Raw genomic sequence first — 13173 nt, 5'->3', positions numbered from 1 at the left:
TTTGCTTATTTGAGCTGTTCTTGCTATAATATGGACTTGGACTTTAACCAAATAGGTCTATCTTATGTATACCACCCCTACCTTGTCACAACACAACTGATTGGCTCAAGCGCATTAAGAAGGAAAGAAATTCCACAAATTAACTTTTAACATGGCACACCTGTTAACTTAAATGCATTCCAGGTTACCACCTCATGAAGCTGGTTGATAGACTGCCATGCGTATGCAAAGCTATCATCAATGTAAGAGTGGCTACTTTGAAGAATCTCAAATATAAAATATATTTTGATTTGTTTAGCATTTTTTTTTGGTTTCTACATGATTCCATATGTGTTATTTCATAGTGCTGACGTCTTCACTATTAATCTTAAATGTAGAAAATAGTAAAATAAAGAAAAACTCTTGAATGAGTAGGTGTGTCCAAACTTTTGACTGGTACTGTATAGATCATGAATAAATACAGGTTAATTACACTATTCTACTTTTAAGTGGGGGACTTTTACTTTGAACGTTTTCGATATTCCGTGACCCGGAAGTACTTTTTATTGTGGCTGTGGAGAAGCTGTTTGGAAGTCCTTGAAAATATAACACACACAGACAGTTTATTCATCAAAACACGGGGCTACAACCATGGCAAGAAGATTAATGTAAGTTGCAGTTATTATAAATAATGCCACTGTGCTTCAAGTCGCCTTCAGAAAAATCAGTCTGCTCACGTAGCAAACGTTATCTTTTGACGTAGGCTAGTTAGTTAGCTGCCGTAACTGTAAAGGTATCTAATACCGTAGCTAGCCAAATCGCCAGTTATTGTTGTAAAAAGACCATAGACAGAGGCAAGTAACGTTAGCTTTCTTGATCTACAGAAAACTAAACTATCTTTCCAACTAACTATATGATTTAGCTAGTTAGTTGCTTACTTGTCAAACAGTATGTTGCTTAGCTGATTAACCTCAACTCCACGAGTTAAAGTGGAACTGACAGCGTGCTTTGCATATGTTAAGACAATCATGTCAGTCAATGGTATCAAATTCCCAGTTTATGTTACAAAACCAACTTTAAAAGAGGTTTTTAAAATAAATAATGTTTGACAAAAAAATCCATGATGTGCGGCAGGTAGTCTAGCGATTAGAGCGTTGGGCCGGTATCCGAAGTGTTCCTGGTTTGAATCCCCGAGCTGACACGGTAAACATGTGTCGTTCTGCCCCTGAACAGGGCAGTTCACCCACTGTTCCCCGGTAAGGCGTCATTGTAAATACGAATTTGTTCTTAACCGACTTACCTAGTTAAAGAAAGGTTACATTTTAAATAGAAATGTACAGTAAGGCGTTATTGTCAGAATAGATGGATGCTGTTCATGCATGATTCATATTTCACCAATACATTTCTTGGCAGTCCAAAAAATATTGCTCTCAGGTTGTATCAGAGATGGCCTGGTACATTGTTTGCAGCACCACCCATTCGGGATGCACTGTTTCAATGACTCAATATTCTGAAGAAAAAAACAGATGAATGTAACTAAGGCTGGGAATGTCAATACAATCAAACTAGCAAGGGCAATGACCACAAGTCAGTCATAACGTGGGTAATAGGCTAGCGCACGTGTTAAACTCAAGGCAAAGATTTGTATCACTAAACCAAGATGGACCACAGTCTCTCGTTTCCAATGGGAACACATTAGTCAAAGTGGGCAGAACAAGTAAGGAGGTGGGCAGAGCCAAGCACGTGCTAGCGAGATCCTATTGGCCCGTTCTAGCTACTTCTGCATATTTCCGTTAGGGAACGCCTCTTCAGAAGTGCTCGTGTGCAATGACTCAATTTGCCTTTGCACGCATAAACAACACAATAAAACAAATATATATACAAATACACTTTTGCAAAAGGTAAAGTCTACAAAACTTAGTCCACTCTGTTCATAACAGATTCTAGTTTTGGGAACAGTAAACTGTATTGAGATCAAAAGTTTCATTGTTGAGAAAATGTCAGCAAAATCCATCTTGTTCCATCTTCTCATGCTGCCTGCCAGTGGGCTTCTTCTCGGTACCATGTTTGATAGTGAGTGGAAACGCTAAGCGAGTGCTTCACATTTATACATCCGGTGAAATGTCTGTCTCATTGTTCTGTCTGTGCTCAGGGCATGATGCCGTACTTTTCTATTTGGCCCGTGCAATGATTTGTGTTGTCAATTCATTTTGGCCAGCTACCATATCGCCCATGATGTGCTGCACTACAAGTCACAAGCAAGTATACAGTGCATTGGGAAAGTATTCAGACCTCGAGTTTTTCCACATTTTATTATGTTACAGCCTTATTCTAAAATTGAATTAAATAGTTTTCCCCCTCAATCTACCCATAATGACAAAGCAAAAACAGGTTTTAGAAACAACTAACTGAAATAACATTTACACAAGTATTCAGACTTTTTACTCTGTGCTTTGTTGAAGCTCCATTGGCAGCGATTACAGCCTTGAGTCTTCTTGGGTATGATGCTACAAGCTTGGCACACCTGTATTTGCTGCAGACATTTTTTTCCTACCCTTTCCCAGATCTGTGCCTCGACACAATCCTGCCTCGGAGCTCTACGGAAAATTCCTTCGACCTTATGGCTTGGTTTTTTGCTCTGACATACACTGTCAACTGTGGGACCTTATATAGACAGGTGTGTGCCTTTCCAAATCATGTTTAATCAATTTAACTTACCACGGGTAGACTCCAATCAAGTTGTAGAAACATCTCAAGGATGATGAATGGAAACAGGATGCACCTGATCTCAGTTTCGAGTCTCATCGCAAAGGGTCTGAATACTGTGTAAATATGGTATTTCTGTTTAGTTGTAATAGTCAAGGGGTCTGAATACTTTCCAAATGCACTGTATCTCTTTTGTTTTAATATATTACATAGAGCATCCTATGTACATAAGTGGATATTATAAAGGGTCATCTTTTTCAAATAATACAATGGCAGTTTGTGTCGCAGCCTATGCCTTTTTACAAAAAAAGCATGCATCTATGTTTGGCCTGCAAATTTGTAATATTTTCAATGTGGCCCCTGTGCACTGATTGAGTTTGACAACTCTGGGCTAGTGTATCCTATTTATGTAGCTCTTTTTTTAGCAAGCTGAAAACAAGCATTCGCTAGCTAGTTGCTGGGAGGATGTCATGTCATTGTTTTTGGTGGCTACACCTAGAGCTGCAGGCAACATTTGTTTAGCTAGCAAGAAATGTGAATCACTTTGCTAGCTAGTTATTCTGAACTTGAATGGCTGTAGTCCATATTGAGTTTATGTCTTAGTTGTCAATCAAATGTATTTGACATCAATCAAATGGGCGGGCAGCAGGCTACTAAGACCTGCAGGCTACTATTCCCCATAATTTTTCAGTGCAATTTTCACGGCCAACTAGCTGAAAAAGTTTGATTGTGTTTATCTAATAATGTTCCCTCGTTAGATTTTAGCGCATCTCGTTTCTGGCTAGCATTAGTTGTTGATCTTGTTGATGTGCATAGGCAACTGAGGGAGAGAGAGCCTACCTTTTTCATGGTTGTTTGATAAATAGGACTGTGAAGTTCCCAAATATAGGAGGACTCAAGTGGTATTTGCAGAAATCAATTCAGGTGTATTTTTTGGCTTTTGGCGAATGTGTTCTAATGATCTAACGTCGAGCTGTTGCTCCTGCCTGTAAACACACAGTCCAGTTCAAAATGAATAATGAGAAACAGATGGCTCACAAGTCCTCAACTGGCAGCTTCATTAAATTGTACCCGCAAAATACCAGTGTCAACGTCAACAGTGTAGCGGCGATTCCGGGATGCTGGCCTTCTAGGCAGAGTTGCAAAGAAAAAGCCATATCAGACTGGCCAATAAAAATTAAAGATTAAGATGGGGAAAAAGAACACAGACACTGGACAGAGGAACTCTGCCTAGAAGGCCAGCATCCCGGAGTCGCCTCTTCGCTGTTGATGTTGAGACTGGTGTTTTTGCGGGTACTATTTAATGAGGCTGCCAGTTGTGCGGGTACTATTTAATGAGGCTGCCAGTTGAGGACTTGTGAGGCGTCTGTTTCTCAAACTAGACACTAATGTACTTGTCCTCTTGCTAAGTTGTGCACTGGGGCCTCCCACTCCTCATTCTATTCTGGTTAGAGACAGTTTGCATTGTTCTGTGAAGGGAGTAGTGCACAGTGTTCTACGAGATCTTCCGTTTCTTGGCATTTTCTCGCATGGAATAGCCTTCATTTCTCAGAACAAGAAAAGACTGACGAGTTTCAGAAGAAAGTTATTTGTTTCTGTCCATTTTGAGCCTGCAATCGAACCCACAAATGCTGATGCTCCATATACTCAACTAGTCTAAAAAAGGCCAGTTTTATTGCTTCTTTAATCAAATTAACAGTTTTCAGCTGTGCTAACATAATTGCAAAAGTGTTGTCTAATGATCATTTAGCCTTTTAAAATGATAAACTTGGATTATCTAACACAACGTGCCATTGGAACACAGGAGTGATGGTTTCTGATAATGGGCCGCTGTACGCCTATGTAGATATTCCATAAAAAATCTGCCGTTTCCAGCTACAATAGTCAGTCATTTACAACATGAACAATGTCTACACTGTATTTCTGATCAATTTGATGTTATTTTAATGGACAAAAAATGTCCTTTTCTTTCAAAAACAAGGACATTTCTAAGTGAACCCAAACTTTTGAACGGTAGTGTATACTAGTTTCATTTAAGGACCAAAAAATTGACAACTGCGCCATACAGGCTGAAAAATAGTAAGGAGGAGATTTTCGATGTACCGATTCCATGGCACATAGTTTATGAAGTGATACCCAAAACGACGCCGGATTCAAAGCTTAGTTTTTCAATTTAAATAATTATGCAAAATTCTTGCAACCAATAGAATGTTATAAACTCAGCAAAAAAAGAAACGTCAACTGCGTTTATTTTCAGATAACTTAACGTGTAAATATTTGTATGAACGTAACAAGATTCAACAACTGACACACAACCTGAAGAAGTTCCACAGACATGTGACTAATATAAATGGAATAATGTGTCCCTGAACAAAGGGGGGGTCAAAATGAAAAGTAACAGTCAGTATCTGGTGTGGCCACCAGCTGCATTAAGTACTGCAGTGCATCTCCTCATGGACTGCATCAGATTTGCTAGTTCTTGCTGTGAGATGTTACCCCACTCTTCCACCAAGGCACCTGCAAGTTCCCGGACATTTCTGGGGGGAATGGCCCTAGCCCTCACCCTCTGATCCAACAGGTCCCAGACGTGTTCAATGGGATTGAGATCCGGGCTCTTTGCTGGCCATGGCAGAACACTGACATTCCTGTCTTGCAGGAAATCCCGCACAGGACGAGCGGTATGGATGGTGGCATTGTCATGCTGGAGGGTCATGTCAGGATGAGCCTACAGGAAGGGTGCCACATGAGGGAGGATGATGTCTTCCCTGTAACGCACAGTGTTGAGATTGCCTGCAATGACAACAAGCTCAGTCTGATGATGCTGTGACACACCGCCCCAGACCATGACTGACCCTCCAAATCGATCCCGCTTCAGAGTACAGGCCTCGGTGTAAAGCTCATTCCTTCGAAGATAAACGCAAATCCGACCATCACCCCTGGTGAGACAAAACCGCGACTCGTCAGTGAAGAGCACTTTTTGCCAGTGGGTTGTTTGGATGTACCGATCCTGTGCAGGTGTTGTTACACGTGGTCTGCCACTGTGAGGACGATCAGCTCGTCCAGCGACGGTGGGTTTGTGCCCATAGGCGATGTTGTTGCCGGTGATGTCTGGTGAGGACCTGCCTTACAACAGGCCTACAAGCCCTCAGTCCAGCCTCTCAGTCTGAGCACTAATGGATGGATTGTGTAACTCGGGCAGTTGTTGTTGCCATCCTGTACCTTTTAAAAAAAAATGTTTTACCTTCATTTAACAAGGCAAGTCAGTTAAAACCTGTTTGGGATAGGGGGCAGTATTTGCACGGCCGGATAAAAAACGTACCCCATTTAATCTGGTTACTACTCCTGCCCAGTAACTAGAATATGCATATAATTGTTTGATTTGGATAGAAAACACCCTAAAGTTTCTAAAACTGTTTGAATGGTGTCTGTGAGTATAACAGAACTCATTTGGCAGGCCAAAACCTGAGAAGATTCCTTACAGGAAGCGCTCTCTCTGACTATTTCTTGGCCTTCTTGATCATCTCTAACCAAAACAGGGGATCTCTGGCATAACGTGACATTTTCTGACGCTCCCATAGGCTCTCGGAAGGCGCCAGAACGATGAATGGTGACTTTGCAGGCCATGGCTGAAAAACATTAGCACAACCCTTTTGCGATTCTAGTTTCTGGGCAGGAGTAATAATCAGATTAAATCGGGTAGGTGTTTTATCCGGCCGTGAAAATACTGCCCCCTATCCATAACAAGTTAACTGACTTGCCTAGTTAAATAAAGGTAAAAAAAAACATAAACCCCCCCCCCCCCCCCCCCCCCCCCCCATAAAAATAACAAGTGCAAATCGGTGGCCAAAAATACCAATTACCGATTGTTATGAAAACTTGAAATCGGCCCTAATTAATCAAATCAAATCAAATGTATTTATATAGCCCTTCTTACATCAGCTGATATCACAAAGTGCTGTACAGAAACCCAGCCTAAAACCCCAAACAGCAAGCAATGCAGGTGTAGAAGCACGGTGGCTAGGAAAAACTCCCTAGAAAGGCCAAAACCAAAGAAGAAACCTAGAGAGGAACCAGGCTATGAGGGGTGGCCAGTCCTCTTCTGGCTTTGTCGGGTGGAGATTATAACAGCACATGGCCTAGATGTTAAAATGTTCATAAATGACCAGTATTGTCAAATAATAATAATCATAGTAGATGTCGAGGGTGCAACAAGTCAGTAACACAAGAGTAAGTGTCAGTTGGCTTTTTCATAGCCGATCTTTGAGAGTATCTCTACCGTTCCTGCTGTCTCTAGAGAGTTGAAAACAGCAGGTCTGGGACAGGTAGCATGTCCGGTGAATAGGTCAGGGTTCCAGCAGGTCTGGGACAACAGGTCTGGGACAGGTAGCACGTCCGGTGAACAGGTCAGGGTTCCATAGCTGCAGGCAGAACAGTTGGAACTGGATTAGCAGCACGGCCAGGTGAACTGGGGACTGCAAGGAGTCATCAAACCAGGTAGTCCTGAGGCATGGTCCTAGGGCTCAGGTCCTCCGAGAGAGAGAGAGAGAGAGAAAGAGAGAATTAGAGAGAGCATATTTAAATTCACACAGGACACCGGAAAAGACAAGAGATATACTCCAGATGTGACAGACTGACCCTAGCCCCCTGACACATAAACTAATGCAGCATAAATACTGGAGGCTGAGACAGGAGGGGTCAGGAGACACTGTGGCCCCATCCGATGAAACCCCCGGACAGGGCCAAACAGGTTGGATATAACCCCACCCACTTTGCCAAAGCACAGCCTCCACGCCACTGGAGGGATATCTCCAACCACCAACATACCATCCCGGGACAAGGCCGAGTATAGCCCACAAAGATCTCCGCCACGGCACAGCCCAAGGGGGGCGCCAACCCAGACAGGAAGACCACGTCAGTGACTCAACCCACTCAAGTGACGCACCCCTCCCAGGGACGGCATGGAAGAACACCAGTAAGCCAGTGACTCAGCCCCCGTAATAGGGGTAGAGGCAGAGAATCCCAGTGGAAAGAGGGGAAACCGGCCAGGCAGAGACAGCAAGGACAGTTCGTTGCTCCAGCCTTTCCGTTCACCTTCACACCCCTGGGCCAGACTACACTTAATCATAGGACCTACTGAAGAGATATGTCTTCAGTAAAGACTTAAAGGTTGAGACTGAGTCTGTGTCTCTCACATGGGTAGGCAGACTATTCCATAAAAGTGGAGCTCTATAGGAGAAAGCCCTGCCTCCAGCTGTTTGCTTAGAAATTCTAGGAACAATTAGGAGGCCCGCGTCTTGTGACCGTAGCGTACGTGTAGGTATGTACGGCAGGACCAAATCGGAAAGATAGGTAGTAGCAAGCCCATGTAATGCTTTGTAGGTTAGCAGTAAAATTAATCAGCCATTCCGATTAATCAGTCGACCTCTAGTCTTCAGAGATAGATGGGAGGGGTTGAGGAGTGTAGCAGAAGGCTGAGACTAAAAACAAACAAAATATAACTCGTGTGCGAGTCGGGCCGTTGAAGATAGAGGAGAGTAAAGTAGCCTAATAAGCCTATACAATTTGATAAACAATAACTTTAGCTGGAATGATACTGACAATTACCGACATTGCCCTCATACCGAAGCAATTTTGCTAATGTCGATAATTTTGGTGATTAGGGTACACAATGTTTCTGCAGATATTTTGGTTCTAAAACCATTATTTGGTTAAAAGTAATGTGCATTAACCTGCTTCCTGCAATGAAAGTATCTTCCCTGTTTCGCGTCTGACTCTCACTCCCGCTCCCCATAGGTGGGTATTAATGCGCTACTGTGGGCTGTATTCTTACTCAAGTAATTTCTGAAGAAAGTAACTTACATTTTACCAAATCACTTCAGTTACATAGATTTATATTATTATACTGTCGCTGTTGGATGAAAACCTTGCAACTCAAAATTGTATTATTATTTAAATTATTATTTTTCCTACCTGAATCAATATTATTGGTTCCACTTAACGTCTATATGAACGCTTCACGACCCTTTGACCAGCGAAATGTATTCAATATAGCTTGTCATCAAAACCACGCTCGAGGAGATTGCGACAACGTCTATCATACATGTCAGATTTCAATACTGGCGATGTCCTAATGCGAGAGATTTTCTTCTCTCAGATAAACCGTTGATCATATTTTTGTGATATTCCTACCTCTAGAAATTTGTAATTTAAGAGGGCCCACCACATTTCTCCTTTGTCTGCCTCTTCAGTCCAGGGTGCATTACATGGTGCCGTTGCTAATGTCAGACTCCACTCTGCGAGGCACATGGATCTGCAGGTTGACCATGGTGAGATTGTAGACTCCTAAATTGATAGTGCCGTTTTTGTTTAGGTGATTTTATTCTAACCATCTACTTCACATGCTGATATTGACTTTGTTATTATTGGGTGCAGCTACGTTTGTAATTAAGTATTTCTCAGATACCCTGAGTATTTAAAACATAAGGAACACCTGCTCTTTTCATGACAGCCTGACCAGGTGAAAGATATGATCCCTTATTGATCTCACTTGTTAAATCCACTTCAATCAGTGTAGATGAATAGGGGGAGACGGGTTAAATAAAGATTTTTAAGCCTTGAGACAATTGAGACATGGATTGTGTGTGTGTGTGCCATTCAGAGGGTGAATGGGCAAGACAAAAGATCTAAGTGCCTTTGAACTGGGTGTGGCATTAAGTGCCAGGTGCACCGGTTAGTGTGTCAAGAACTGCAACGATAAACCGTTTCCCATGTGTATCAAGAATGGTCCACCACCCAAAGGACATCCAGCCAACTTGAGTCAACATGGGCCAGCATCCCTGTGGAACACTTTCGACACCTTGTAGAGTTCATACCTCGACGAATTGAGGCTGTTTTGAGGGCGAAAGGGGCTGCAACTCAATATTAGGAATGTTTTCCTAATGTTTTGTACACGGACTATAATTCTGCTGTTGAAATTGTGTTTTGAGTGCGAGCGCAAATTAAATGGCTAGTTAGCTACACTGAACAAAAATATAAACGCAACATGTAAAGTGTTGGTCCCATGTTTCATGAGCTGAAATAAAAGATCCCCAATTTTTTCCATATGTACTAAAACTGTATTTCTCTCAAAAGTTGTGCACAAATTGGTTTACATCCCTGTTAGTGAGCATTTCTCCTTTTCCAAGGTAATCCATCCACCTGACAGGTGTGGCATATAGGGTTGCACATTTTAGGCAATATTCAGAGGTAGAAACTTTCCGTGGGAATATATGGGAATTAATATTAATACCATTTACATGTAGATGTTTTTTGCATTGGATATAATCTCATCAACAAAAATAAACGTCCTCTCACTGTCAACTGTGTTTATTTTAAGCAAACTTAACATGTGTAAATATTTGTATGAACATAAGATTCAACAACTGAGACATAAACTGAACAAGATCCACAGACTAACAGAAATTTAATAATGTGTCCCTGAACAAAGGGGGGGTCAAAATCAAAAGTAACAGTCAGTATCTGGTGTGGCCACCAGCTGCATTAAGCACTGCAGTGCATCTCCTCCTCATGGACTGCATCAGATTTGCTAGTTCTTGCTGTGAGATGTTACCCCACTCTTCCACCAAGGCACCTGCAAGTTCCCAGACTTTTCTGGGGGGAATGGCCTTAGCCCTCACCCTCCGATCCAACAGGTCCCAGACGTGCTCAATGGGATTGAGATCCGGGCTCTTCACTGGCCATGGCAGAACACTGACATTCCTGTCCTGCAGGAAATCCAGCACAGGGTGAGCGGTATGGATGGTGGCATTGTCATGCTGGAGGGCCATGTCAGGATGAGCCTGCAGGAAGGGGGAGGGAGGATGATGTCTTCCCTGTAACGCACAGCGTTGAGATTGCCTGCAATGACAACAAGCTCAGTCTGATGATGCTGTGACACACCGCCCCAGACCATGACTGACCCTGTTCTTCCAAATCGATCCCGCTCCAGAGTACAGGCCTCGGTGTAACGCTCATTCCTTCGATGATAAACACGAATCACCCTTGGTGAGGCAAAACCGCGACTCGTCAGTGAAGAGCACTTTAGGCCAGTCCTGTCTGGTCCAGCGACGGTGGGTTTGTGCCCATAGGCGACGTTGTTGCCGGTGATGTCTGGTGAGGACCTGCCTTACAAAAGGCCTACAAGCCCTCAGTCCAGCCTCTCTCAGCCTATTGCGGACAGTCTGAGCACTGATGGAGGGATTGTGCGTTCCTGGTGTAACTCAGGCAGTTGTTGCCATCCTGTACCTGTCCCACAGGTGTGATGTTCGGATGTACCGATCCTGTGCAGGTGTTGTTACACGTGGTCTGCCACTGCGAGGACGATAAGCTGTCCGTCCTGTCTCCCTGTAGCGCTGTCTTAGGCCTCTCACAGTACGGACATTGCAATGTATTGCCCTAGTCACATCTGCAGTCCTCATGCCTCCTTGCAGCATGCCTAAGGCACGTTCACACAGATGAGCAGGGACCCTGGGCATCTTTTTTTGTTGTGTTTTTCAGAGTCAGTAGAAAGGCCTCTTTAGTGTCCTAACTTTTCATAACTGACCTTAATTGCCTGCCGTCTGTAAGCTGTTAGTCTTAACGACATCCACAGGTGCATGTTCATTAATTGCTTATGGTTCATTGAACAAGCATGGGAAACGGTGTTTAACCTCTCTAGGGTATGTGGGACGAAATCGTCCCACCTACTCAACAGCCAGTGGAATACCGTGGGGCGTTATTCAAATACCTTAGAAATGCCATTACTTCAATTTCTCAAACAAATGACTATTTTACACCATTTTAAAGACAAGACTCTCATTAATCTAACCACACTGTCCGACTTCAAAAAGGCTTTACAGCGAAAGCAAAACATTAGATTATGTCAGCAGAGTACCTAGCCAGAAATAATCAGAAACCCATTTTTCAAGCTAGCATATAATGTCACAAAAAACAAAACCACAGCTAAATGCAGCACTAACCTTTGATGATCTTCATCAGATGACAACCCTAGGACATTGTTATACAATGCATGCATGTTTTGTTCAATCAAGTTCATATTTACATAAAAAAACTGCTTTTTTACATTAGCATGTGACGTTCAGAACTAGCATACCCCCCGCAAACATCCGGTGAATTTACTAAATTACTCACGATAAACGTTCACAAAAAACATAACAATTATTTTAAGAATTATAGATACAGAACTCCTTTATGCAATCGCTATGTCCGATTTTAAAATAGCTTTTCGGTGAAAGCACATTTTGCAATATTCTCAGTAGATAGCCCAGCCATCACGGCTAGCCATTTAGACACCGACCAAGTTTAGCCCTGACCAAACTCCGATTTACTATTAGAAAAGTTTGATTACCTTTGGTGTTCTTCGTCAGAATGCACTCCCAGGACTGCTACTTCAATAACAAATGTTGGTTTGGTTCAAAATACTCCATTGTTATATCCAAATAGCGGCGTTTTGTTCGTGCGTTCAAGACACTATCTGAAGTGTAAATAAGGGTCACGAGCATGGCGCATTTCGTGACAAAAGATTTCTAAATATTCCATTACCGTACTTCGAAGCATGTCAACCGCTGTTTAAAATCAATTTTTATGCCACTTTTCTCGTAAAAAAGCGATAATATTCCGACCGGCAAAGCGTGTATACGTACAAAGAGAGAGAAAATAAAAGCATGCTATCCCCTCGGGCACGAGCCTGAGTCTCATAGTACTGTTACTGGCCACTATCCAAACGCGCTAATGTTTATCAGCCAGAGCCTGCAAAGCCACGATTCAGCTTTTTGCCACCTTCTGAGATCCCATGGGAGCCGTAGGAAGTGTCACGTAACAGCAGAGATCCACTGTAATGGATAGAGATAATCAAGAAGGGCAAGAAATGGTCAGACAGGGTACTTCCTGTACAGAATCTTCTCATGTTTTGGCCTGCCAAATGAGTTCTGTTATACTCACAGACACCATTCAAACAGTTTTAGAAACTTTAGGGTGTTTTCTATCCAAAGCCAATAATTATATGCATGTTCTAGTTACTGGGCAGGAGTAATAATCAGATTAAATTTTTTATCCGGCCGTGAAAATACTGCCCCCTAGCCATAACAGGTTAATCTAACCACACTGTTCGATTTCAAAAAGGCTTTACAACGAAAGCAAAACATTAGATTATGTCAGCAGAGTACCCAGCCAGAAATAATCAGACACCCATTTTTCAAGCTAGCATAATGTCACATAAACCCAAACCACAGCTAAATGCAGCACTAACCTTTGATGATCTTCATCAGATGACACTCCTAGGACATTGTTATACAATACATGCATGTTTTGTTCAATCAAGTTCATATTTATATCAAAAACCAGCTTTTTACATTAGCATGTGACGTTCAGAACTAGCATACCCACCGCAAACTTCCGGTGAATTTACTAAATTACTCACGATAAACGTTCACAAAAAACATAATTATTTTA

At 42.4% G+C, this 13173-nt stretch overlaps 1 protein-coding gene across 1 annotated transcript in view; it reads left to right on the top strand.

Annotated features, from left to right (window-relative positions):
* Positions 1-520: 520 nt before the first annotated feature.
* mrpl23 (mitochondrial ribosomal protein L23) overlaps positions 521-13173 on the top strand; it is a 119631-nt gene continuing 106978 nt past the window's right edge. The window contains exon 1 of the mRNA XM_029758492.1: positions 521-647. Coding sequence (XP_029614352.1) covers positions 631-647 — 17 coding nt within the window. The 5' untranslated portion in view covers positions 521-630. The remainder of the gene's footprint in view (positions 648-13173) is intronic.

Source organism: Salmo trutta, chromosome 7 (assembly GCF_901001165.1).
Source record: "Salmo trutta chromosome 7, fSalTru1.1, whole genome shotgun sequence".
Taxonomy (NCBI): Eukaryota; Metazoa; Chordata; class Actinopteri; order Salmoniformes; family Salmonidae; genus Salmo; species Salmo trutta.
The sequence above is the reverse complement of the archived record's forward strand: the minus strand, read 5'-3'. Positions and strand labels throughout refer to the sequence as shown.